At 41.8% G+C, this 27,539-nt stretch overlaps 1 protein-coding gene across 2 annotated transcripts; it reads left to right on the top strand.

Annotated features, from left to right (window-relative positions):
- Positions 1–27,410, top strand: LOC118111052 (solute carrier family 2, facilitated glucose transporter member 1). 2 transcript variants are annotated; one of them, XM_035159332.2, is made up of 10 exons: positions 1–231; positions 2,900–2,992; positions 17,036–17,196; positions 17,283–17,523; positions 23,344–23,506; positions 24,263–24,450; positions 26,443–26,547; positions 26,633–26,734; positions 26,821–27,024; positions 27,178–27,410. In XM_035159332.2, the coding sequence occupies exons 1-10, from the start codon at positions 214–216 to the stop codon at positions 27,382–27,384; spliced, it is 1,482 nt and encodes a 493-aa protein (XP_035015223.1). In that variant the 5' UTR covers positions 1–213; the 3' UTR covers positions 27,385–27,410. The 2 variants fall into 2 exon arrangements, with proteins under 2 accessions (XP_035015223.1, XP_035015224.1); XM_035159333.2 differs by lacking the exons at positions 1–231; positions 2,900–2,992 and having other exon boundaries at positions 17,067–17,196; positions 17,287–17,523.
- Positions 27,411–27,539: the final 129 nt, after the last annotated feature.

Genomic DNA, 27,539 nt, shown 5'->3' with positions numbered 1-27,539 from the left:
TAAGCTGCTTACTGCAGCAGGTGAATGGAGGAAGCAACAGGGGACAACTGAGAAAGATTTGTTTACACTGATGTTGGACTAAAGGATACTCCATACAGCATCATGACTACATGTTGAAAGTAGACATATTTACTTGACAGATTACTAATGATCCGGATTTTGACAGTGTGAAGAAGTGAAGTCTGGAGTTTCTGAGTTTTCTTTGCAGCCAGCATGGAGTGTCACGACAAGGTAACTGCTTTATGATCAATACATATGTCATGTTTAATAAACCAATTTAAAATAGGCACAAGTAACTGTTTTGTGTCTCATAGCGCATACTCTATTTGAATGTTTTCAATTCTACAGTATTTTATACTAATGTTGTTATTTCATTTAATAGTGTTTTGTAGGCTAGCTCTGTGTAAGAAATCAACAAGAAGTCAAGTTTCCTGTTTAGAAGGAAATGATACCTGTTTCGCATGACATCAATAAAGCAGAGACAACCACTGCCAATTACAAAAAGAAAGTCTTTGAATGTATTTTTAAAAATGTTGTGATCACATATAGTTTTCCAAACATATTTCACAAATTTCTGGTTGTGTCTCACCAACAGTAGGATGTCTTTTATTTATTTTTTGCATGTCTGAGCAGCTTCTTTGCCTTTGAGGATTGTGGGTTGAGTGTCAATCAACAGCACACTAACAAATCGGACATTTTATTGTTGCTGTGGTGACTGAAAAAAATCAACCCCTTTAGTTCATGAAAGTATCAATATATTAAACAAAATATTCTACATTAATACAAGACAGTTGATTTGAAGTGCTTTGTCTGTTTAACCCATTACAGATAAATATAAATAATACAATATAAATACAATAGATCACTCAAATTAATGTAGTGGAGTGCAGTAAAGTAAAATATCCCCACGTACCAAGAGTTAATTACCTCAAAATTGTGCATTAGTACTTGAGTAAATGTACTTTGTTGAATTTCATCACCTTCTCTAAGTGTATTTAAATGTCCAAACCTGTTAAATGGAATTTGTTGTATGTATTATATTATTTTATCCACATTAGTTTAACTGAAGCACTACACAAAACTGGAGGCCCAGTTGCCAGAACACTGAACACTTCATTGCTAATTATAGGTACACAGCTATATGTGTAGCACTCAACTACTTTCAACCTCTGGGCTCCTTCATTCTCAATCAACAACATGGCTAATCTGCTAAGCCTGTTTGTTTTTGATTGTTCAAGGCAAATAAGAAGATTTACTGCAAATCCTTGCTTGAATGGGTTCCAAACTACACTGTAAAATTTCACAAGTTGATCTTACTGAAAAAAATATTATATTAAATATTAAATATTAAATTAAATTATTAGTCTCAACTTCTGTTTACTTTATATGTACTTGTCAATTTCACTTAAAACTGAGTTGTATTAACTTAATTTAGTCACGTTGTTCCAGCTTTAAAATAGAAAATGGAAGTAAGTGGTTCTTTCAGTTTAATTAAAACAAGTTAGTCTGACTTTGTCTCAAAGAGTTTTCTCGAAAATCTAGAAATATTCAAACGAGGAAAAAAGCTTGAGCACTACTTTCATTATCATCTTGATGACATTAAATTCCAGTATGAGACTGATTAACTCAGATTTAACAAAGGCAAGAACTCAAGTGGAGAGAGTGATCTCTCGAGAATTGCTTGGAGCCATTAATTTGCACCACTGAGCTCTCATTCACTCCAGGAGAACAAGTCTGGTTTAAACAAGCAAACACGATTACATGATGAATCACTGGATAGCGACAAATTAGTAAAGAACCCAAATCTAATGTAAGTAAGCATAGAACACTTCTATAGTCTACCCTAACAACTGTCTCTGGTGCTTTAGACACTGAGAGGTTGAAAAAACCTGAAGAAAGTGCTTTTGTTTGTTACAAACTGCACCAGAAAAATGATTCATATAGTATTCATATTGTTCAAACTGTGTACTTCTTTTCCTCATCCAAACCAAATGTTAGGTTGAATCAGATACTTGTTATAAAAATGACTTCGATCAGGATCAAAATGTCTGGAGCCCTTTGACCTTCCAGAGAAACATGGTAACAACAATTAGAAACTCTGGCTTGGGGGCCTGGCACTTGTCACCTAATGTCAGTAATGTTAGCCAACTGCTGCCTCTGGTTTAAGCCCTGTATATGTTTGCAGTCCCCGTCCTTGTCCATGGATTGGGCTGGAGGCAAGAGTCTGAGAACATCAGGTTTCTCTCTACAGACATCTCTGTGACCCCTCATTAATGTCATTAACTCTCTGCCACAGAGATTACCAGATGGCTCCTGGAGGAAATTGCAGAGAATGTTGGTAAAGATAAGGCATTCTACAGGAAAAAACACTGCGACTGTTTGTCAAAGCAAAGACGCATACACAAGCCTGAAACAGTGCTCCTGGAGGAAGCAAGCCGGTGTCAAAACTGTTGTTCTTTTTTGCCTTTTTTGTTGTGGTTGTTGTATTTTTCTGTAATACCTATCATTTAAGAGAAGATGCACCTCAAGTATAAAAGAGAAAAGGGGTCATGTTGATGTCTCATTTGGCTAACCAGGCCTAACTTCAGCTTTATACTCAACCACTAATGGAATCAAATTTTGTGCCAAAAGTAAATCTATGAGGTGATTCATCCTTTTATCCCAGTGTTTGTCAGTGTCTGAATTGAAGAACCCACTACCTTAAGGAGTGGTGATACATTTCATATACAACTCTATTTTGACCTGTTTTCATATGGATTTTTTGTGTTGTTGATTCAACAGGATAAAAAGAAATGCTCTTGTTTAAATGATTTCAAACCTTGGGACCTTAATCACATGAATGGATCATTGAGCTTGTTAAATGTAGGCTTTTATCTGCCTTTCTCTTCTCTAATAACAGGTGACACCTCATCTGATGATGGCTGTAGGGACAGCTGTGATTGGCTCTCTCCAGTTTGGCTACAACACAGGTGTCATCAATGCTCCTCAGAATGTGAGTACTTTGTTGTGTGGTCATTGTGATGCCAGATGTTCTTCAGCAACAACAGAAACAAACTTTTATATTATATGTTTGACAAAAAATGTATTACAATTTCCAATTTTAACGATACATTATTAAAGTGAGTGAGAATGCAAAGTAAAATGAAAGTATTACTCTTGGTAGTAGCCTCTTTTAAATCCATGTAAGGTTCTTCAGCAGTGAGTGCTGCTGCTCCCGCTGCTGCAGGTGGGTTTTTTTCTCATTGAAGGAGGCAGCGTCTAATGTAACCTGTTCGCTTTGAATGGATCAGTGGACCAATTCCCCTCTTGTTATTGATTACTTAAAAAATATATATATACAAAAACAATGTGAACATGTTACACAATGCATTATTAAAATGAAGTGGAGTATGAAATACAGATGCTGATATATGTTGTGGAGAAGAAGTGAAAAGTACCCGAAAATGAATGTAATTTAGTGAAGTACAGACACATTAAAAGTTTTTGTAGTTCAGTATTGAAGTAAATATATTTTATTGCATTCCACCACTGGGTGTAGATTAGAATGATGATGTGTATAGTGCTACAAGAACATGAAGACACACTGAAAAGGAAACAGTTTGGCAGCAGAAACGGCAGGGCATCACTTTAGAACTCAGTGTGTCCATTGGAATAAGGGTGTAAAACAGACGTGAGGCTGAAGGTGGTCTCGATGACTCTGCAGAATTCTTTCCAGGACCAGGTGCACTTAAAAATGTCAGCTAGGGCCTTTGTCTCAAAGCAAATCAGATATATTCTAGTATTAAATTTGTTTATTGTATTTGTGTTCATTAAATTATTGATTAAAAGAAAATTTGGATAAATGGAGATGTTACATGAATATGTTTTTTACCTGCCCTTAAGCATTCTTAATATTAACGATAAGTATTTGATTGGCATTTCTCAACCAGATAATTTCCTCCAAAACATAAATTTTGTCACCCATGTTTCTTACAGAAAAGGCCAGCTCAACTTCAGTTTTCTTTTTTTACACAGTGGGCACATTAACTCTCAAAATGGCTTCATGGTGCATGTTGAAACAGGTCTAACACTGCTAAGACAATAATATACAGTCTATCTCTACTGCTCCTTAGAGTTGATTCAGAGTAAGGACTAAGTCAGATGCCGGTTGGGTTGTGACGGTGGGAGGGGAAAAGAGCCTGGTATTTAAGTTTATGCAAAAAAAACAACACTTTCACTGTGTGTGTGTGTGTCTGTGTGTGTGTCTGTCTGTCTGTCTGTCTGTCTGTCTGTCGGAGAGGAAGGTAGAGAAGATTAGAGATATAGAGGGTATAGAGGGTTATAACTGAGAAGTAATGGAGAGCAGTGTGAATGGGCACATGTGTCTCTGAGGAGCAGAGCTCTTTGATTGTTGTGGTAAAGAATCCCACCTGAGAGATCAATATTTGCACTAATTTACAGGAGCTTGCCATGTAGGGCTGCTGGTGGCGATCCTAGGCTGCACGTTTTTAGGGTGAGATTCCTGTGTGAGGCAGGGCTGAGATAGTGATAGCTGGGATTTAGGAGTGCCTTTGTCTGCTGTGCAGCCAGATGATAACACTCTACTGCAGATCACTGCACACACACCATCAGAATTTTCCTGACTGTAGCTGGGACATTAACTTCCCATGATAAGTACACTTAATCCACTTAACTATTCTGTCCTCTGAGGCTGGGGGTTGGTGTAAAGATGAAACAGAGCATGTTGCGTGCTTGGCTTGCTTCAACATATCCCTCCAGGTCCAGCACTTGTGGGAATAATGTGAACGTTAATTATCATAGATCTGAATTTGTGGGCAGATTCTTAGGTTGGAGGGGAAGACTACTTCAATAAGCTCCCCCACTTGATATAATCTGCGTCTCTAATTCTGAACGGCTCTCTGATTCACATTTTCAGACCAACGCAGCTAAACAAACTAGCTGCTTGTGATATTTTGGCCTTTCTGCATTGGCATCCACCCCAAATGTAAGGTTTCTTACTAGAACTGAGACCCAATAGCACAACTTGCAGACAGAGTTCAGTTTTCAAAAAGAAGTTGTCTTTATTACCAGGCAGGGTTCAGTACACAGGGAGTCAAAATGATCACGAGAAAACGTGACTTGGTGAGATCACTGGAACGCTGCGTGCAGTACGAGACGAACTGGCCCTGGACAAGGGGAAGCACAGAGACTTGTATACACAGAGGAGGCAAGGGCAATTGAACACAGGTGGAACACATGAGGACTGGTGCAGACAATCACAAGGGCGGGAAACAGGACAAAGACAGGAAGTCAAGATGGAAAACACACAAGGAGCAGAAACTACAAAATAAAACAGGAAACATAAATCTAAACATAGAATGAAACACAGAGTGGGAAATCATGAAACACAGGAACAGGTCAAATACAAACATAAACACAGGGATAGACATGAAACACAAGGAGGTAAAACTGAAAATGCTCTTCATAAAAGAATAAATAGTTCAGAGTCGTAACCATGACAGAACCTACTTATTATCAGACACTGACCTCTGTGATAGGACTACGTCCGAGGCATCCGCCTCTACAATGAACGGAGATGTGGTGTCCGGGAGTATGAGAATGGGGGCTTGAGTGAAGTGTTTCTTCAGCTCCTTGAAGGCCTGATCCACTTGGGGGTTCCAGCTGAAGGAGACCCTGGTAGAGGTAAGAGCATGGAGAGGAGCGGCTACTGTGCTAAGATTTCTTATGAAATGTCTGTAGAAATTAGCAAAGCCCAAAAACCGTTGTACGTGTTTGCGATTGCTTGGCACTGGCCAATCAGCAACCGCCTGGATCTTACTGGGATCCATTTTTACTTCACCCTCAGCGATAGCAAAACCTAAGAATGATGTGGTGGAGACATGAAATTAACTTAACATAAAGTTGGTTCTCAAGGAGTCTCTGTAGCACTTGGCCGACATGGTGAACGTGAGTCTTTTCATCAGGGGAAAATAGGAGAATGTCATCCAGATATACAAAAACAAATCGGTTAAGCATATCTCTCAGAACGTCATTGACCAAAGCTTGGAAAACTGCAGGTGCATTAGTAAGGCCAAAAGGCATCACCAAATACTCATAGTGACCACTGGAAGTGTTGAAAGCTGTTTTCCACTCATCACCTTCTCTGATTCTAACCAGGTGATAAGTGTTCCTAAATCGAGTTTGGTGAAAACCTTGGCGCCCTTCAACAGTTCAAAGGCAGATGCCATTAGGGTAAGAGGGTATCTGTTCTTAACCGTGATGTCGTTGAGTCCTCTGTAGTCGATGCACGGGCAAAGCGAACCATCCTTCTTGCCTACAAAGAAGACTCCAGCTCCAGCCGGAGACAAGGAGGGTCTGATGATTCCTGCCGCCAGAGACTCGCTAACATACTGGTCCATGGTTACCTGCTCAAGGGAAGACAGGGAATAGACACGGCCTCTGGGTGGACTCGTCTCCGGCAGAAGGTCAATGGAGCAGTCGTAGGGTCTGTGAGGAGGAAGAGAGGTGGCTCGGGCCTTGTTACATACCTCCTTAAGGTCTAGGTAGTTCTTAGGGACTTGGGTAATGTTCGGATACACAGAGTCATTAACATGATTAGTCATAGACATGGCACACAGAATGGATTCAGGCTTGGCATGAGTAGCAAAACAATCCTTGACACACTTAGTTCCCCACTGCACCACCCGACCTGTCTCCCAGTCTATGCAGGGGTTGTGGATCTTGAGCCAGGGATATCCCAAAACTAACGGGTATTGTGGGGATTTAAAAATCAAAAAACTAACCTGCTCGGTGTGGTGATCAGGGAACGCTACCTTGACTGGCTGAGATTGGTGCTTGATTTGCCATAGTAAGCGTCCACCCAGGGCGCTGGCAGACAGTGAGTGAGGAAGCAGTTCCATCTGGAGTCCGAGTTTCTCAGCCAGTCCATGGTCCATGAGGTTAGCGTCGGAACCTGAATCCACCAACACCGGCAACTGCAGAGAAAAAGAGGGAGCGGAAACAGTTACCTTGGGATGTGAGGGATTAAAGTTAATGTGGGTTTGGCTCACCAAAGCCCTTGTCAATGATGAGCCCGATCCTTTTAGCGGACACAAGGCGAGAAGATGTCCGGGCTGGCAGAACTGTAGAAGCATCTGCCTTCCTGGAGGCGACGTCGGCGTTCCTCCACCGACAGACATGTGCGTCCTAGTTGCATAGGTTCTACGGTCTCCTCCGGGATAGGTGTATGGCTAGCAGAGCGGGTGGCTGTTGTCACAGGAGAAGACGCAGGATCTGGCGTAGGTCGACATAGAGCAGGAGGAAACAATGCAGTTCTAGATCTCTCTCTCTCCCGGTCCAACAGTCTCTTATTGATACAAATGGCGAGAGCAATCAATTAATCTCAGTCTTCGGGCAGATCAAGAGGAGCTAGCTGGTCTTTTAATTGAGGAGCCAGACCATGAAGAAAAGCATCGAAAAGTGCTAACTGGTTCAAGGCGCTATCTACCGCTAACGTACAGAAATCAATGGCGAAGTCTGTGGCATTCTGTTTACCCTGACGGAGGTTAACCAATGCTCTTGCCTCCTCTCTGCCCGGAGATACAAGTTGGAAAATACTAGTGACAGTCTTAGTAAAAGTCAATAGGTTTTCACACACCGGTGATCTGTGGCTCCATTCTGCCGTGGCCCACGTCTCCGCCCGTCCGCTGAGATGGGAGATGATGAAGGCGATACGGGTACGGTCGGTGGGAAAGACTGCAGCCTGCAGTTCAAAGTGGAGTTCACACTGGGTTAAAAAGGAACGGCAGTCACCTGAGTCACCATCATGGGACCGCTGGAAGCCATGGTGGATGACGAAACGGAAGCACATGAAGCCTCGGCAGCTGTGGAGTGGGAGGCAGCCACGTAAGACGTCTGTCTACTCACTGCTTCGCCAGGAACATGAGTTTCATGGAATCGGCGAACATGCTTGGTGAGGAAGTTAAGTTGCTCACTGTGGAGGTGGGGGGGCTGGGAGAGCACCTTCACCTGCACCACAGAGGATCAATCAGCACAGGTGAGAGCTGATAGCTGATTGATCCTCACATTTAAAAGGCAGCAGTGGAGCTGCCTCGAGACTCTCAGGACACTCAGGAACTCGGACACACGGGACACTGGCAGAGTCACGACGATGAGACCAGAAAGGACTGAGCTGTGAAACTAGTCCCCTTAAGTTAGTCTGTTTATGCTTGTTCACGTGTGTGTGGTGATTGAATAAAACATGCTTAAAAGCAACAGTTCTGTCTCTGGCTGTGTGTGGGAGAGCCACGTGGCATGGTCAACTGCCACACTCACCAAACAACGTTAGCATCTGGGTATGCTGGTTACTGGTATCGGCAAGGTTTTCCTTCAGGCTCCGTAATTCCTCGGCTTGTATCATGATCCGGTCTCCATGCGCTTTAATTGTGTTGCGCCATGGATCAGAGTCGGCTGGGTCCATGTCGGACCATAATAATAAAACAGGAAACAGAACACAGGCAAAAAACATTAATCTAAACACAGAATGAAACACAGAAAGAAACAGAGTGGGAAATCATGAAACACAGGAACAGCTCAAATACAAACATAAACACAGGGATATACATGAAACACAAGGAGGTAATAATCAAACTGAAAACACTGAATAGTCATAACAATGACACAAAAGACCCAAACACATTTTCATATTATGTCACCTTTTATCTTGTTGTAGGAGACTAAGGCCTTGTTCAGACCTGGTATCAACATCTGTCCTGAGAGATCCAAGTGTCATTTCTGTTTGCTAACACCAAATGATGTTGCTTTAGCCAGTTGGACTATACAGTAGTGTCTTTTGTCAATACATCAATATGTGTGTGTGTGTGTGTAAAGCAAATATAGACAGAGAGAGTTGCAAGGAGGGGCTGAAAGGATTCCTTTGGATAAATCTAAATGGAAGTCTAAATATTTTGGGTTCTTTTTAAACAATAGCAAGTCAGAGAACGTCAGCTGAGTGGGCAGTGCTCAGTGCATGATGGGAGTTCCTCCAGCAGTTTAGGCCTATAGCAGCATAACTAAGGGATGGTTCAGGACTCACCTGATCCAGAACCCACTATAGGCTTTATCAAAAAGGAAGGTTTTAAGTCTAACCTTAAATGTAGAGATGGTGTCTGCCTCCTGAACCCTGAGTGGGAGCTGGTTCCACAGGAGAGGAGCCTGGTAGCTGAAGGCTCTACCTCTAATTCTACTCTTACAGAACGTAGTTGATGTTTTAGTGCAGGGGTCGGCAACCTTTACCATCAAAAGAGCTATTTTGCCCCCTTCCACCAAATAAAATTTGTGAGTGGGGCGGGGGGGCGGAGCCCCGGGTCCTGTGTGTGTGTGAGCTGTCTGGGAGCACACAGACACACACACATTAGTCCGCTCCTGGTATTTCACATGATGGCCTGATACGATGATGATTAAAAAAATTCATGCACAACGCTGTACAGGGAGCCACTTCAGAGGGTCTGCGGGTTGCCGACCCCTGGTTTAGTGTAAAAGACTAGTGAAGTCAGCTGAGAAAGTACTACACGATGTATCTCAAGATTCAAGATTCAAGAATTTATTGTCATGTGCACAACAATTACATTTATCAGTCGGTGGAAATGAAATGCCTGGGTCACAGGCTCTCTTCTAGAAATGCTCAAAATATTACACAGGCAAAAAATATGAATACAAATAAATATAGAATAGAATATCAAAAAATTTAAATATAATAAAAAAAAAAAAATATATATATATATATATATATATAAATATATATATACACCTAAAGAAAAAATGTTGAGCCTCCGCAGCCTGCGGAGGAAGAAGAGTTGCTGTCTGGCTGTCTTCCTGATGAAGTCTGTTTGGTGGGTCCAGGTCAGGTCATCACTGATGTGGACCCCAAGGAACCTGAAGCTGCTGACTCTCTCCACCGTAGTCCCGTCGATGGAGAGGGGGGCGTGTTCTACTCCTTGTCTCTTCCTGTAGTCCACGATCAGCTCCTTCGTTTTGCCGACGTTGAGATGGAGGTTGTTGTCCTAGCACCAAGATGTCAGGGCTCTGACCTCCTCTATGACGGTCGTGTCATCATTAAATTTGATGATGGTGTTGGAGCTGTGGGTGGCCACGCAGTCATGCGTGAACAGGGAGTACAGGAGAGGACTGAGTTTGCAGCCCTGGGGGGCACCGGTGTTGAGAGTCAGGGTGGAGGATGTGGTGATACCTATCTGCACAGCCTGTGGTCTGCCCGTCAGGAAGTTCCAGATCCAATCACAGAGGGCGATGTTGAGCCCAAGGTCTCTGAGCTTGGTGACGAGCTTCAGGGGCACGATGGTGTTGAATGCTGAACTGTAGCCAATGAACAGCATTCTCAAATATGTGTCCCTCTGGTCCAGGTGGGAGAGGGCAGTGTGAAGGGTGAGGGAGATGGTATCTGCAGTTGACCTATTTGGCCTGTAGGCAAACTGAAGCGGGTCCAGTGAGTCAGGGAGGGAGGTGATGACGGATTTGACTAACCGCTCAAAACACTTCATGATGGTGGAGGTGAGTGCTACTGGGCAGTAGTCGTTCAGGCAGAGGGTTTTCTTTTTCTTCGGAACAGGGACAATGATGGTCTCCTTGAAGCATGCAGGGACTACAGACTGGAGCAGTTACAGGTTGAAAATGTCTGTGAACACATCTGCCAGCTGATCTGCACACACCTTTAGAGCTCAGGGATGCCATCAGGTCCAGGTGCCTTGCGTGTGTTAATCCAGTTAAGTGATCTCCACACATCTGCCCTGGATATTACAGGGGGGCAGCGGTCCTCCTGGGCCTCTTGTATCTCCACAGCCGGGGAGTTGCTCTCAAGCGAGCATAAAAGGTGTTCAGTTCCTCTGGGAGAGATGCACACACTACCTCAGCACTGCTGGTCTTTCTATTGCAATCTGTGATGGTTTTTAGTCCAGCCCACATGTTCCTTGTGTTGGAGCCCCGGTAGTGAGACTCCACTTTGTCCCTGTAGAGTCTCTTGGCACTGCTAATAGCACTCTGGAGCGCGTACCTGGACTTCCTGTACTCCTGTACGACGTCATCGATGCATTTGCTGATGTAGCAGATGACCGCGTCCGTGTATGTGTTGATGTTGTTGTCCTGGAATACACACCACTACGTAGTGCTGAAGCAGTCCCGTAGAGCCGAGTCTGATTGGTCGGTCCACCGCTGAATGGTCCGAGTCACCGGCCTGTCACGTTTGAGTTTCTGCCTATAGGAAGGCAGTAGCAGAACTGAGACGTGATCTGATTTGCCGAGGGAGGGCCTTATATGCATCCCGGAAGGGAGTGTAAACATGGTTGAGTGTGTTCTCACCACGCGTAGGACAGCTGATGTGTTGATGGTATCTCGGCAGGACTTTCCTCATCTTGGCGTTGTTAAACTCACCAGCCAAAATAAACGCAGCCTCCGGCCGTGAGGTCTTTGTCCTGTCGATAACCGCATGCAGCTCGTCCAGGGCCTGATTTGTGTCGGCATGTGGCGGAATATACACCGCTGTTATAACGACCGATGTAAACTCCCTCGGGATATGATAAGGTTGGCATCTGATCATGAGGTGCTCCAGGTCCGGAGAACAGCCCGAAGAAAGAATCTCCACATCCGAGCACCACAGATTGTTCACCATGCAGCAGACACCCCCTCCCTTGCTCTTCCCCGAGTTTTTTGTCCGGTCCTGGCGGTGAATGGAGACCTCCTCTGGAACAAGTGCGGAGTCCGGGATCGAGGGGTTGAGCCAAGTCTCCGTGAAAACCCTAACGTTACAAAACTTAATGTCCCGTTGAAAAACCATCCCGCTCCGAAGTTCGTTCAGCTTATTATCCAGAGCCTGAACATTAGCCAGAAGAATACTTTGTAGTGGAGGCCGGTTCTCATGTTTCCTCAGCCGGACTAGGAAGCTGGCCTGCGACCCTCGTTTCCTTCGTCGCCTCTGTGCTCCAGGTACAACAGGTAAACATCGCCATGGGTATTCCCCTTTGTTTGCTGGTGGTGGTGAAAAAGTGTTTTTCACGTCAACCTGATGTGCAGAAGTTGTTCTCTATCATATTGTATGATAGGGCTCGCTTGGTCAGTGTGCACAATGCAGAATAAAGCAGAATAAATAACAAAAAAACTGAAAAAAGAGCAGAGCTGTGGGGGAGCTTGAGACACGGCAGCCTTCCTCGGCGCCATCTTCCGCCTTTTCTGTATCTGTGCTATTCTATTGTTAATTATACTTAAGAATGTCATGAAAGAGAATCTGTTCAAATTTTGCTCACATGGTCAAGGTGGTCGACCTCACAATACACAATTTTGGTCGTGTGAACGAAACATCTCCAGAACACCTTGAGGGAATTTCATCAATCAATCCATCCATCAGAAAAACTACCAAGAAAAAGCCTATTAACAGGGGACAAAAAGGAAAGAAACCACAGACAGAGCCACATGTGAGAGATCTCTCTCCCTGGATGGACAGAAGTGCAGTTAATGCCTTGGAGAGCACATCAACAAAATAAACAATATTTAAAACATTCTTTTGAAAAGACAGTGTCTAACATAAATAGAGTCAATGTTTAAAGTATTTACACAAAAAAATAAATCTGACAGACATGGAGCGAGCAGTAATGACCATTGTTATGATAGAGGTATTGCAAGTAATAAAAGATAAAACATATAAAATAAAAAGTAAGTAGTATACGTGAGTAGGCATATTGTATATCTAAGCAATCTAGTTGTAGTCATAGTGCACAAGCAGCTGCCACCATGATTACAATCACGATCCACCATCAGGATGATGATCTACCATCATGATCCAGGATCAGCTGCTACCATGATCACCATCCATGTTCATGTTCCACAATCCATCATGATCAAGATCCACCATCACAATCACGATACATGATCACGATCCATGATGTGGCCAGAGGAGTGATCCGGGATTTGTAAACGATACAGAACGAGGACTCTGGGAAGAAGTCAAGTCAATGATACATGTTGATGAGACATTTATGTGATGAAGACAGAGAGGAGCAAGGAGAATCTCCATGTGTCATGTGTCCCCCGACAATCTCAGCCTAGCAGCATAACTAAGATCATCATCATATCATACCTTAAAGAGCTCATCGTACCATATCTCATCATACCAGGCTTACTTTTTGTCCCTTAAGTCTCTAAAAGTAGAGTAGGAGCCAGAGCTTTCAGCTATCCTCTCCTATTTCCCAGTTTCTGTTCGGGAATCCGATATCCTCTATAAGTGTAAGAGTAGGCTTAAAACATTTTGATAAAGCTTTCGTGGCACATGTGGCTCTCTGAGGTTTCCATGTTTTTCTTCCCCGGTTAAATAGGTTTTTTTGGTTGTTTTTCTTCACTCTTGTTGAGGGTTAAGGACAGAGGATGTTGCATCTTGTTAGGCCCTATGAGACAAATTGTTGTTTGTGAATATGGGCTATTCAAATACAATTTGATTGATTGATTAATTGAATTAGGATTGTTGGTTTGCATTCTCTGGTGGCATGAGGGTAAATTGGAGGCCTGTGGATCAGTGCTAAAATAACTATAATAAGAGAGCAATAACTAAGGGATATATGGCATGAGTTGTATGAATAAAGTTGTGAAAGTTAGTAAGGTTTATACAAATGCAAAATATTAAATAAAAAGTTGAATTTGTTTTTATAGTTTTATATGTGATCTTTTTTATGATTTCATTTGATTTCAACAAATCATTCCAAGTATTATCAATGTAAACAACACAAATTGAGACGGTGAGATTAATATTAATAAAACCTCTGGAGAGGAGCGACAACACATTCCTGCTTATAATGTTCCCAGTGTACCACTGGATTTGTGGGTTGTTCTTGAATAACCAAGGGTAACCAAGGATGATGTGAGTTAATTATAAAAATAAAACAATGGTCTCAGAGTGATTACTTGGCTGGGGTTATATTGAACACAGGGACCAATGATAGCTAGTTGGGTTCATGGGCAGACTTCACACCCACGTGTGAAAAGGTGGAGGATCGATGGATAGTTCAATAACCCTCCTTTGTTTTTGGAAAAATCCAGAAATAATAATAATAATAACTTGAATTTATATAGCGCCTTTCAGACCCAATGACACTAAAGAAGAGCATTCAAATGATTTACAGTACAGTTTTTGCCATTCAGCTCATCAGCTAGAGCTGGTCCATAAAATTATCATCATCTCTGGAGTCCAGAAATACAGCCAGCTCTGGGTAAGATTCTGAGCATGTGACAGACAGTAGAGAGGAATAGGGGAGGAAGTGGTTCGGCTCACCAGTAATCCTCTCTTAAAAGAACCTTGCTTCTTACTGGACAATTAGCCAGAAAATGTAGATGCATCACCCTTCCTCTGTCTGGCACTGCAGCTCCTTAAGATCAAGTTGACCTTGTCCCATCTCCATTGGTTATCTCAGCCCTCAAATGGGGTTGCAGTGGAACTACTGGGGTTCATTCCACTTCTGGTCAGCTGTTTGTGCCCAGGAACTGAGACTGCCCACGGTGGTCACCTCTGAATGTGGCCTTTCTCCCTCGTTCTATTATACTGGCAAATATAAAATCTGACATTGTATACTGGAAAATATCAATCTCAATAGAAAAGGCTACTGTTAAAGTCCAATGGTGCAAGAGGATTTTAATGTCCTAAGATAAACCATGCCAAAAGGTGTCCAAAAGTGAATGGCTTTGTCCGTCACTCAATTGCCTCAGTGCCAATAAACCCATTTGCAGCCTCTCTCACAGGAGTTTAAAGTACAAATAAGGGGTTATCTTTACCACATGGCTGTTGGCCATTCTTGTGCTCATGAGGAAAAATGCAAAAATGCATCCACACACAGGCAACAATTATAATCTGACAGAAGATCAGGGCAGAACATTTTATTTCACAATGAAAACAGGAACTGTGCTTTTGGTTTAATATATGTTAATATTTGCTCACCTGTTTTATCACAATTTTTAAGTAAGAGTTAATAGGTTAGTTAAATAAATTGCTAAATACCTAAAATAAATGGATACATGAAAGAAAATCTGGAGTGATCCATATCCAGCCCACATGTAGAGGGATAAGAGTGTGATGTAGGGCAGTGATTCTCAACTGGTGGGTTGCGACCAAGAAGTGGGTCGCGGACCCATTTTCAGTGTGTCGCAGGCCTTTGCTTGGGCAAAAAAAAATGTTAAGAAACAAATCCTGTGCTTTTATTTTGAAGGGGATTTTTTTATGCAGCGGAGTGCCCTATTCACACTCCTTAACAGTATTTGTTAAGGAGTGTGAATAGGATCAGTTTTGTTGGTTGTCATAGATTCAGTGAGTGAGTATTCTCAGCTAAAGCTAAATAATTTGAGTCTTTTTGAAACTACTTCTCAGTAGTTGGACTTTTTTATTTCAAGTTTGTGCATGAAAGCACTGTTGGGTCCGTTAAAAAAGGCTGAAGTTACTGAATTGTTATGTATGTTGTTTTACCTTGTGTCCTTAACATGCACTTTTTGGCTTTTAATTAAAATGCAGCTAATTGAGTGTAAAAGGCATACTGTGATATTCTGTACTATCTCAGGTTCAAACTGAACCATCTTTTTATTAAAGGGGACATAGCATGTCCATTTTACCACAAGTTGATATGGTTCCTTGGGGTCTTAATGAAATGTCTGTAACATACTTTGGTCAAAATACCACAAGGATCATTTAAAACAGCACCCTTTTTACCCTGTATAAAACAGCCCTCCACAGAGTGACCTGTTTTGAGTGCCTGTTCCTTTAAATGCTAATGAGCCGCTTCCCTCCCCCTCTCCCCCATGATTTTAAACGATATAAATTACATATTTTATATGATATAAATTATCAAATATGCATCCCATACTTTGTATTCCCCTTCTTTCTGTTTTAATTTTCCCAATCACATAATTAAATGTCCCCCTCTGCCCATCCACTACAAGCACACAAGCAGACAGACAGAGAGAAAGAGAGGTGGGGGGTGGGGGCTATGAAGACCATCATTTACCCCCGAACCCCGACATTCAACGGGTACAACAACAAGCGGAGAAAGCAGAATCGCGGGCTGACCAGCGCGGAGAAATGCGCGTCCCGTGTGAACAGCCAGGCGGCTGCGCGCTTGAGAACGCGCGTCCGGTGTAAACCCGGCGTAACGAGTGTGGGGGGGCGGGGGGATGAGGTGGGGGGTGGGCCAAGGCCATGTAGGGAGACTTCCAGTGTATTGTGACGACACAATACACAGGAAGCTCATTCCAGTCACTCAAGCATGACGTTTCTGACTTAGAGGAACCATAACAAAACGCGCGAGTGGTTTTTTTCCAGAGTTTTTGGGTTGGTAGACATGCCAGATACCCACATTAACGTGTAGAAGCACTAACAAAGTGGAATTTTCATGATATGTCCCCTTTAAATAAATTTGAGAAGTTGAAAATGTTCCTCCAATTGGGTCGCGGCTTGTCATTAAGGGGTGATGGTGGGTCCCGAAGCCAGACCAGTTGAGAACCACTGATGTAGGGGATGACACAGAATGTTAATCAACATATTTATTTGGAGTCAAACAATCTACAGACATGCTTGCAGCTCTGTGAAGTTGTACTTTGATGCAGCTGTGCTTTGAGCTTAATCAGGATAAGATAGGATCAGTCTGATCTAAAGTAAATGGTTTTGTATTTATATAGCACTTTTCTAGTCTTAATGACCACTCAAAGTTCTTTACAGTACAGTTTTTTACATTCACCGATTCACACACACATTCATACAGTGCATCTATTAGCAGCACTTTGTTGTTCTATGAGGGGCAATTCGGGGTTCAGCATCTTGCCCAAGGACACTTCGGCATGCAGGAAGGCATGGGGAAGACTGGGGATCGAACTGCCGACCTTCAGGTTGGAGGACGACTGCTCTAGCCCTCAGCCACAGCCGCCCAAGTAGTGACTGACAAGCTTGAAACTTGACAAAACAAAGTTGAATCTGTTTTATTAATCTCACATATTGAGTTTGCTTTGTTTGTTTGTGTTCTAGATTATTGAAAGCTTCTACAATGAGACGTGGAGCAGCCGGTTTTCAGAGCCCATCTCCCAGAACACTTTAACAGCTCTTTGGTCGCTCTCTGTGGCCATCTTCTCTGTGGGGGGAATGTTCGGCTCCTTCTCTGTTGGCGTCTTCGTAAATCGCTTTGGCAGGTATGACTCTTCCTATCACCAGAATCATTTTAAATGTTTTACTCATATTATTGACATATGAATGAATACTATTGTTTTCTTTAAAGGAAGAACTCCATGCTTATGGCCAATGTACTCACCTTTATTGCGGCTGTGTTTATGGGATTCTCCAAGCTGGCTGCATCCTACGAGATGCTCATCATTGGCCGTTTCATAGTGGGTCTCTACTCTGGTCTTTCCACTGGCTTTGTGCCCATGTATGTAGAAGAAATCTCTCCCACATCTCTCCGCGGAGCATTAGGCACTCTGCATCAGCTCGGTGTAGTGATCGGCATTCTCATGGCACAGGTGAGATCTTAAAACTTTTAACCATAATCACATTCTTCATTTTTTTTGTAGACAGCTGTAGAATGAGAAAATAGATCTCCAAATAAAATGATGTAATTTACAGGTACACAAGTACTCAAATCCATTTATGGCTGCTCCAGATAAAGATGTTTTCAAATAATGGCCACATTTTGAGCAAAATGAAACTGCAAAGATAAAGGAAGAGTACAGATTACTCCAAAAATAAACCATAACCAATAATTACGGTGGCCTTGAGGGTAAAAGCACAAACATTTGGGAAAACATGTAAACATTTTTAAATAGTAAGATCGAGTTTAAATATTTAGGGTTATTGTTGGCAAATGTGTGTAAGAAGGAGCAGGAGAAAAACAGGCAGGTCAGTGCGACATGCAGAAGACTGTTTTGGGGAAGACAGAGTTGAGCGTCAAGGCAAAGCTTTCAATTTATCAGTCGATCTGTGTTCTGACCCTCACCTATTGTCATGATTTCTAGGTAGTGACTGAAATATACTGAATACAAGGAATTAAAATTAGTTTTATCAATCGGGTGGCTACTCAACCTTAGAGATAGGGTGAGAAGTTCGAACTTCCAAAGGTAGGAGAACCATAGCTATCCATAGCTACTTAAATGTTGGTTATGTCTGTTGCAGTTTTTTTTTGTTATGAAAAATGCCCAGTGATTATAGCTTCAAAACAGTTTACCACGGGGCGCAAACAGCTGGAGTATTCTCCTAAATTGCTGGGGATCAGTTTCTGAATAATGCAAATCAAACAAAAGAGAAACCAAAACAAATAAATCTCATGGCACATCCAAATCAAGTTAATAAAGTAAAACAAATTGACCCTAGCTTTTAATTTGAATGGCTGTGTAACCGCCCCTTTGTTGTTGTATTGCAGGTGATAAGCAAGAATAAGTTCTGGAAATGTGTGGATAAGAAGTACTTAGTTAGAAGGCATTCCACAGATCCTACAATGCCTTCCTTTCGCTTGTCGATCCTCATAGCTCTGACTTCCCACTCACCATCTCCGTCTGTTCTCCCTCACCCTGCACCACAAACCTGCCCCTGAGTGAATTTGTATTTCCTGTCATCAAAAGCAGTGTATCTATATGGGACTTTTAATGTGTAGGATCACCAATGAATGTGGTTCTTCTGCTTGAGTGAGATTTGAATTGTAATGGAAAAATAACCGGGCATGCCGCCCTGGTTCAAGTACACATTTTCCGTTATATTATTTTACTATATCCTGTCAGATAGGCAAATTAAAACCCTCGGCTACACATATTCTGTTGTACAGAGCAGAAATCAGACCTCTGTGAAATGGAGATAAAGAAAGAATACGATCAATTGTATTGTTCATTGGAGGGTCTGGAAAGGAAGCGATATTATAGACTAAGTTTCTAAGTTGGAGATATATAAAAAAGTAAGTTGAATAATTGAGCGAGCTGTTAAAAATTGATCTGATCTAAAATTGCCATCTATCTATAAATCTTTTGATGCCCTTTGAGCACCAGGCTCTAAAGGTGGAATAAGCTAGAGAAGGTGGAAAGTTATTATTATTCTTGGTGGGAGAGAGAGCACAGAAGGTAGCTAGTCTGCAACTTGAAATGCCTTCTAAATTGCATCGAAATTCTGGGTTGGAGCAAAATTGGCTTTGAGGGGGGAGTGATGAGGTACATACCACAGAGCCTAGATTAAGCTAGCTGCTGGCATTTTCTATGTGAACCAAATCCTCTTGTTTGTCAGGTTGTTCTCTTTAAATCCAGTGTAATATAGACTTTATATCACAATCCCAATACTGAAATTAAATTGGGTAGGGTGTTTTTGAAGGGCACTTTGTGGTCTACCATTTCAGATGAATGAAGATATGCAACTCTGAATGTGTTAATTAAAGAATGTTTTTTTTATTCGTAGTGAAGATGGAGGAAAAAGCAGGTGTGATCTCAACTCCAAGATACTTGAAGCCCTTACTGACAGATCTAAATGGAAAGTGTGATGCAGGGATTAGTTTGAATAAAATGAAACATTTAACTTTTTTCAAAGTTTATTTTATGTCCTGAGATTTTCCCAAATTGAGTTAGGGTGTTGAGGATAGAGGGAAAGAGTTTTAATGGGTCTGAGACATACATGGAATTTTCAGATTGTCTGAGAGCAATGGCTAGAGGATCTGTCTAATATATCATTGGGTACACAATATAAATTGCCCCTATTATCAAGTTTTAATTGTTACCACTGGGGATTGTGGAGAACAGCTTGTTAACGAAATTAGAATCATCATGGAATCATCATTGCATTTAGAGATACAAAAAGGACGTGCCAATTTGGAATGTAGTTAGATGTAGTAGTCATGTCCTCTATGGGGTTGAGCGATGTAGGAAACGTAGACTATGGTAGAGCAGGGAATAGAGAGGTGGGAGAAAATAAATAAAAATTAAATAAATAAAAATTAAAAGTCATCAGGTAAAGAAAGGAATCTGGCTGGGGATGGGGGAGGGGGTTGAACAGTGCTCTTCACTTACAGTTTAAAGAACGCCAGACTTGCACTAGTACTCGGTTTTTACAGTCAATAGGTAACAATTACAAATTTTAGTATGAAGATCTGTGCAAAACACTGTGGGGGCTGGTATTAGCAATTGGAGCAATATCAACAATGGAACAATACCAACATCATAAGTACATATTGAAAACAAAACAGTGGCACCTATAGGATTGAAGAGTTATGCTTAGGGACATTAAACATCCTATATTTCCGTCTGTCAGTGTGTTGCATGTGCTTGTGTCTGTGTACTCATGTGTGTTTTTGTGTTTGAGCATGCCTGTGCGTATATGTGTCTACGTGTGATAAGTGTAGTGGTATGTGTCGTTTCTTTGGCTAACTTTTATTAGCTAACTCTAGCATAACCCTGAATACAGAGACTGACCAAGTGCCGTTTGCAGACCACACACCCAGACCATATCACACACAAGATCATTCTGCCCAGCACTTCAATAAAATTGTACCATTACACTACAATGAGAAATGAAATTATAATACAGTCAGCTTTTAAATTCCTTTATTTTCATCTTTCAGTATATTTTGTGTATTCGCTTGTGTGTGTGTGTGTGTGTGTGTGTGTGTGTGTGTGTGTGTGTGTGTGTGTGTGTGTGTGTGTGTGTGTGTGTGTGTGTGTGTGTGTGTGTGTGGGCGCATGTGTGTATGTTTGACCAAGTGTTTGTCTGTGAGTGTGTAACAGGAAGCGCAGCCACATATCCAATACAGAACAAAGAAACGGCAACATTATATTCATAGTCTTGCAACGGTGTTGACAAAACTGTGTTTTGGGTTTAGTTTTATACATTGAGTGTTTGTCAGACAATTCTATGTATAAAATATGCAGGGCGAGAGAGATATACAGATAACCAAGAAGCGTAACGACCTTTAGTAAATACCTTGAACGTGGTTACACCCATTGGGTTTTCACACAACCATTATTTTATGAAACAGACGGTGTGGAGATGTGCTTCGCCGGTTGTCTTGGAGAAAGGAGGAAAACTTCTCCGAACGAGAGGAAAACCAGTGTCTGTCCGTTTTTTGTCAGTGACTGGGAGTTTAGCAGGAAAAAGCATTCTATACCCGAGTCCGTCATTTCTCAGCTGTGTTTCAACAGTGGAGGATGCTGCTCTTTTCTTTGAGACCTCATCGCTGTAATTGGGGTAGATGTGTATTTCTGACCTGCGGAATTAGAGGGAGCCAGCCTCCCTCACCAGCTTCAGGATGCGCTCCTTGGTCTGGCAGTGGATTGGTGCAATGAACAGGCGTTGGGGGTCCTCTGGTCTCCTACAGGGGATGGCGACCCTGTGTGCCCTGTCGACAGTTGGAGGGGTTGGAAAAGCTCTGTCTGCCTCTGCATGCCCTCAGCTTTTTCAGGTATACCGGTTATGCGGATGTTGCTGCGCCTGAATCTATTTTCCTAAGTTTGAAAGCTTTGTTTTCTTTGGACAGGGCTGTGCAGGTGGACTTGAGAGTTGCCAGTCTTGACTCCATGCTGTTGAGGGATGTTTCCATTTGATTAATTTTCTGATCGTGCCCGTCTAGTTGCTCAGTCAGCGGGGAGTTGGACAGAAAGTTTAGCAATAATGCGGCCCTCCATTGACTTGAGGAGTTTCCAGAACCTGAAATGTGTCTAAATAGCTAATATTGGGCAAGACATTGTCCATAGAAAGAGAGATTTTATGTGTAGTGTATACAAAATCAAAGCTTCTAATCATTGTTTTGGATCTGATGAGCTCTGCTTGCGGCTTAATAGCCAATGTAAGCAAGAGAGGGCTCAGCAGACATCCTTTGTGTGTTTCACTTTCCAGTGGGAAGGGATCTTAGCAGTAGGATTTAGTTATGGTGGTTTCTAGACAGAAAGGGAAAAGCCTCTTGTTTTATGGCTTGTTTCATGATTGGACCCAGGCATAGACAGAGTTGTGGTGAATAACTCAAGGGGTTTATTGTCACAGATGAATAGTAATGGCAGGGGCTCAGGAGGTAAAGGTGGTCCTCTGTCCAGAAGGTTGGCGGTTCAATCCCTGTCTCCCCCATTCCGCATGCCGAAGTGTCCTTGGGAAAGATACTGAGCCCTAAATTGCCCCTGCCGGCAGTGTATGAATGATGTGTGATAGATAAAGTGCTGCACATAGAAGCACTGTATGAATGTGTGTGGGAATGGGTGGACGGCATAACTGTTGTGTAAAGCGCTTTGAGTGGTCATCAAGACAAGAATAGTGCTATATAGACCATATACTATATGCTAGACTATATACAGACCATTTACCATTTAAGTGGGTTTGGCTCAGTGTAATGGTGTAGACAGCATGGCTTGTGAGCAGGCTGGTGAGTGTGTGGCTGGTTGGTGAGAAGGTGAGGCAGCATAGAGTCAGAGGAGTGAGTAGGCAGGCAACTGGATACTGGTCACAGAAAACGGCAAAGCAGTGCAGGTTCAAGATAACAGAAACTGCGTTCTATCTTGAGAGTTGGCAGAGAGTCTACAACCACGGTGAATAGCTGAACCATCTGGGAGTGAGTGAGAGCCATAGTCTTTACACTGGAGAAGGTAGTAGATACTACAAGAAGAGAGGAGAAGAAGTAGACAGCAGATTGTTTGTTTTGACTCTCATGGCCATTGTACTGCAACAATTTATCCATGCAAATATAAAAATACCCCAAATAGAAAATAAATCATCCAAGTAAAATATGAGCACATTACACTTAAAACGTAGGAATATAAAGGCATTGTTAAAAAACATTAGGTTATAAATCCAAGAGAAAAATACTTTTTAATTTTCTCATGTGGGGGGCTCTTGGCTGCCACATAATTTGAATATCTGAATGTTGGTGTGAAGATGCAGAAAATGAAAATCCTACTAATAAATGGAGAAATCTCAGTTATTCTGTCTATCTGTCTATCTGTCTCTCGGCTCTTAATTTCCTTTTACAACCATTCAACTGCTTGACTATAAACTTGGTGGTTTTCTTCAGAGCCAAGGGCTTAATAAGAAATTATTGAGACCCCAACCCTAAACTCAACCCTCAATTTGTTTTAAAAAGAACTTCTGCTACCATGGTACAACAACTCTTTGATGTCAGAATGTGGCTTTGATATTGTTAATAGAACCCATTAACCACATCAGGCTATTGACACATGCCGATTGGCACATAATTAGCCTATTACTAATTACAGTGGTGCATATTTCAGCCTCATAATTGAAACAGCAGAAGGCCCGGGGGCACCACTGACAGCTCAATTACATGTATGTTGTATATAAAATGTGTAAGCAATGTGTTGTGTTTTGTGTAGATCTTTGGAATTGAATCTATCATGGGGAATGCCTCCCTGTGGCCCTTGCTGTTGGGTTTTACTCTGCTGCCAGCAGTGGTGCAGTGTGTCCTGCTGCCCCTCTGTCCTGAGAGCCCCCGATACCTCCTCATTGACTGCAATGAGGAGAGCAAAGCCCGCAGCAGTGAGACGCACACACAAACACACACACACACACAAACACACTGTGAGTCAAATAGTCAAAAGGTTCTCTTTCCTCATTGTTCTACGCAGACCTGATGTTTTTTAAAAACTAAAAAAGATGTTTCAAATAAATGTGCTTGCAGAGAGCATTGTGATACTGTGGCCCACTTTTTTACAATCACCTTACTGGCAATAGAGAAAGATCATATCAATTGAAAACTACAGCTAATGTTTAAGACCAGATAAAAAAAATTTTTTTTTAAAGTTTCACATTTTACATTTTGAGTAAGATTTATTCTGTATAATGTATATAAATATTTACAATCTAAACCAATCCTGCTTTTTCTGTTGCAGTACATCACAGCCTTTCATTAAACCCATTACTTAATTCATAAAATCCTTGGGGATCCAAATTTTTCAGCAATGCAAGTATCCTGGAAACCAGACCAATCAGAAAGCTAATGATTATTCACACTCGCAGACAGATCTGTTCCCCTTCTACACAGCATTGCTGTCAGCAGTTGCTGCTGCCACAGGTTTCATTGCTCTGATTGGTTTGTTTGTTGGTCTATCCAATTGCATCCAGAGCTAGAAACATTTTCTACCCAGATACACTAATTTCCTTAATGTTGTCTCAAAGTAACTGTGGTGAGCTGAACTGGGCAAAGTAGCTGCCAGAAAGTTTGATTAATCCCTTGTCTTTTGACCACATATTTATATATAATTTTCCATGCTGACTCAAACTACTGTCTTCCAGTCTTGATCAAGCTGCGGGGCACTGACGACGTGGGTGACGACATGGAGGAGATGAGGGAAGAGAGCCAGCAGATGAAGAGGGAGAAGAGGGTGACCATCCTAGAGCTGTTCCGCTCCCCCAATTACCGCCAACCCATCTTTGTTGCTATCATGCTGCATTTGTCGCAGCAGCTATCTGGAATCAATGCTGTAAGTCCACGGGCGAAGAGAGAACTGTTGTGTACCAAATCAGTGTCAGATGGATGAGGTCTGCCACACAATACAATCTACGGTCATTTATTGTTTTGGTCACTCCAATAATAGATTTCTCTTCTTTTATTCTCTTTAACCCAGTGATACGATTTCACTGCCAACGCTGCAGGGTGAGGATTCCATCCTTCTTCATGGGATCCTTTTTTCCCACAATATGTAGATGAAGTAGATGGGTCAGTTAAACTACCCACTAATAAAATAACATGTTATTAGGCGTCAAGCAGTAAAAGTCAGAGGTTAGTAGTGGAAGAGCTGCTCTTTCTCTACCCACAACTATGATATAAGAAGTTGCTTGTTTTGCATTTTGGTATTTGCCAACAGTTTATAATACAGTATGTGATTTACAATGTGATTTCATTGTATTTAATAGATACCTTTAAAATACTCATTCCTTTTGGGTCCTATTGGTACCTCAATGTCGGTACAGTTGAAGATAACAGGATGATGGGGAACTGCACATTTTAGGAGGAGAAATAAATGACACCAAGTATTTTGTAAATACAGGGTAATGTTTTTTCTCATTCGTTTTGATGATAATGGACAAGGAGTATGAAGAACTCAGGCAGCAGCTGATGTCTTAGGCAGAAGAGTTTAATGTAGACTTGCTGCATCAAGGAGACTAGAATGTGGAACCATATCAACGTTAACAGAGTAACATGAGCAATTGTCACCCCCAAGTCCGAAGATGTCTCACCCAGCACACCAACTTATCTCCTTCCCTCCCCACCTCATATCACCCATTCCAACAACACGTCCATGAAAGGCTAGAGATGCTGTCATTCTATATCTTACATTTACATGTTTGCATCTAATTGGAATGTAGAACCTAAAGCATGCATACCTAAATCACGTTGTGTCCCTGAGCATATACATCACAATTAGCCACTGGTCTGCCCTTTATCTATGACCTGGCCTTGGGTATTGCTAGGAGAGAAGAGAGTATGTGTGGAATGAGATGTGCTGTTATTCTAATGGTAAACGAATAGCTGATAAGATGTGTGAGGATGGTAAAAAATTGCTTCACATGATTAATAATTAAGATAATAACTATAACAAAATCACCATATTTAACAATAAACTCACAGCATGTAGGTTAAAGTAAAGCATTAAGTATAAAAAGAATAATAGCAACAAACAAAAAAACTAAATGTTACTAAAAATGTACTCACTTTGTACAGGTGTGTGTATATGTGTGTGGTTCAAAACGGCTGCTGTGGCTCCTACAAAGATGAAATACAGTCAGACCATGTGCTGGCTGAGGTCATGTGTGTGTTAAGTTTGGGGCAGGAGCATGTATGAGGTAAGTGCGCCAGCTTAAATATGTGTTATTTTGGCTTTGGGTGACGCACAAGATTCTGTTCTCCTCTAATAACTGTTGTACCGGTGTACCAAGTTCAGATAACATATTTTTTGTTAGTTGGATTGCTGTGCAGTTCACAGTACATGACTTGCTGTTGTGTGATCGGGACTCTTGCATAGTGAGTTCCACTCTTTCACTAGCTTGTCCCGCCCATGGACTGTGTATAAGAAGCATAGATTTCCACAAGGACATGGAGTAGCAAGCCATCGGGAAAAGTAGGCCCTGGACCATCCACATTTGAATGTGTTTGAATGGGAGAAGGGCAAAAAACTTTAACATGACGTGCTCAATGGTCATCAAGACTTGAAAAGTACTATATAATGTGGATAGATGGATTGATTATTTTACCAAATCATTACATTCATTGATTTTCTATCACATTACAAACTGAGTCTTAAGACAATCAAGTATCAAGTAATTCATTCTTATAGCAGACAAGTCAATAGGCAGCTCTCTTTGTAGTTCTGGGAAATCCACTTCCTTGTTCAGGTGTTTAGTCCACAGAGAAAGTCGTACACACACAACACAAACTCAAAATAAATCGAAATAAACAAATCTTTTCTCTTTAGGTGTTTTATTACTCAACTGGGATCTTTGAACGAGCAGGTGTTTCCCAGCCTGTCTACGCAACCATTGGTGCAGGCGTGGTCAACACTGCCTTCACTTTGGTTTCCGTAAGTCACAAAAGAACTTTATGATAAATATCCATCCAAGTGTCTCCCTCCACGATTCTGTACTAATATACTTTCTCTCTTGCAGTTGTTTATAGTTGAGCGAGTTGGTAGGAGACCGCTTCAGCTTGTTGGATTGATGGGAATGGCAATTTCAGCTATTTTCTTAACTGTTGCCATGGCATTGTTGGTACGTTTTAGATATTATATTTACCTAATCTGTTATTTTTTCAAATAAAGACACTGAATACATCTGTGGTGTGCTCTGTTCCTCAGGACCAGTTCAGATGGATGTCCTATGTCAGCATAGCTGCCATATTCAGCTTTGTGGCATTTTTTGAAATTGGCCCTGGCCCCATCCCCTGGTTCATTGTTGCCGAGCTCTTCAACCAGGGGCCCCGGCCTGCTGCCATTGCGGTTGCTGGTTTCTCAAATTGGACTTCCAACTTCTTAGTGGGAATGAGCTTCCAGTATATTGAGGTAAGATAATTTCAAAATGTAAAATCCTGTCAGCATTATACATATATTACAATCGACAAATGCCATTAATATTTCTAACTGTAGCCTGTCGCACTGCATATACACACTGATGCTTGTGCTCATAATCTAAACGAAATTTTGTCTTTGATGCAGCAACTCTGTGGTCCATATGTCTTCATCATCTTCACTGTATTTTTGCTCGGCTTCTTCGTCTTCACCTACTATAAGGTGCCAGAGACCAAGGGCCGCAGCTTTGATGAGATTGCTGCAGGATTTCGACAGTCAGCTGGTCAGGGTGCTGACAAATACTCGGCCCCTGAAGAGTTCAACACCCTCAGGGGGGATGACCCTGACCTTTGAAAGCTGTAATAAATGACTCACATGCAGCAATGTTAACTGTTACACTTGTGGTACACTGTCAGAGCAATGTTAATGTAAAATTTCCACAACACTAATCTTTGGGATATTTTTACATAAAAGGGTTTAGACTTGGAAAATACAGTAATATATAGATG

Source organism: Hippoglossus stenolepis, chromosome 6, assembly GCF_022539355.2.
Source record: "Hippoglossus stenolepis isolate QCI-W04-F060 chromosome 6, HSTE1.2, whole genome shotgun sequence".
Classification (NCBI taxonomy): domain Eukaryota; kingdom Metazoa; phylum Chordata; class Actinopteri; order Pleuronectiformes; family Pleuronectidae; genus Hippoglossus; species Hippoglossus stenolepis.
This window is presented reverse-complemented; position numbering and strand designations above follow the sequence as displayed.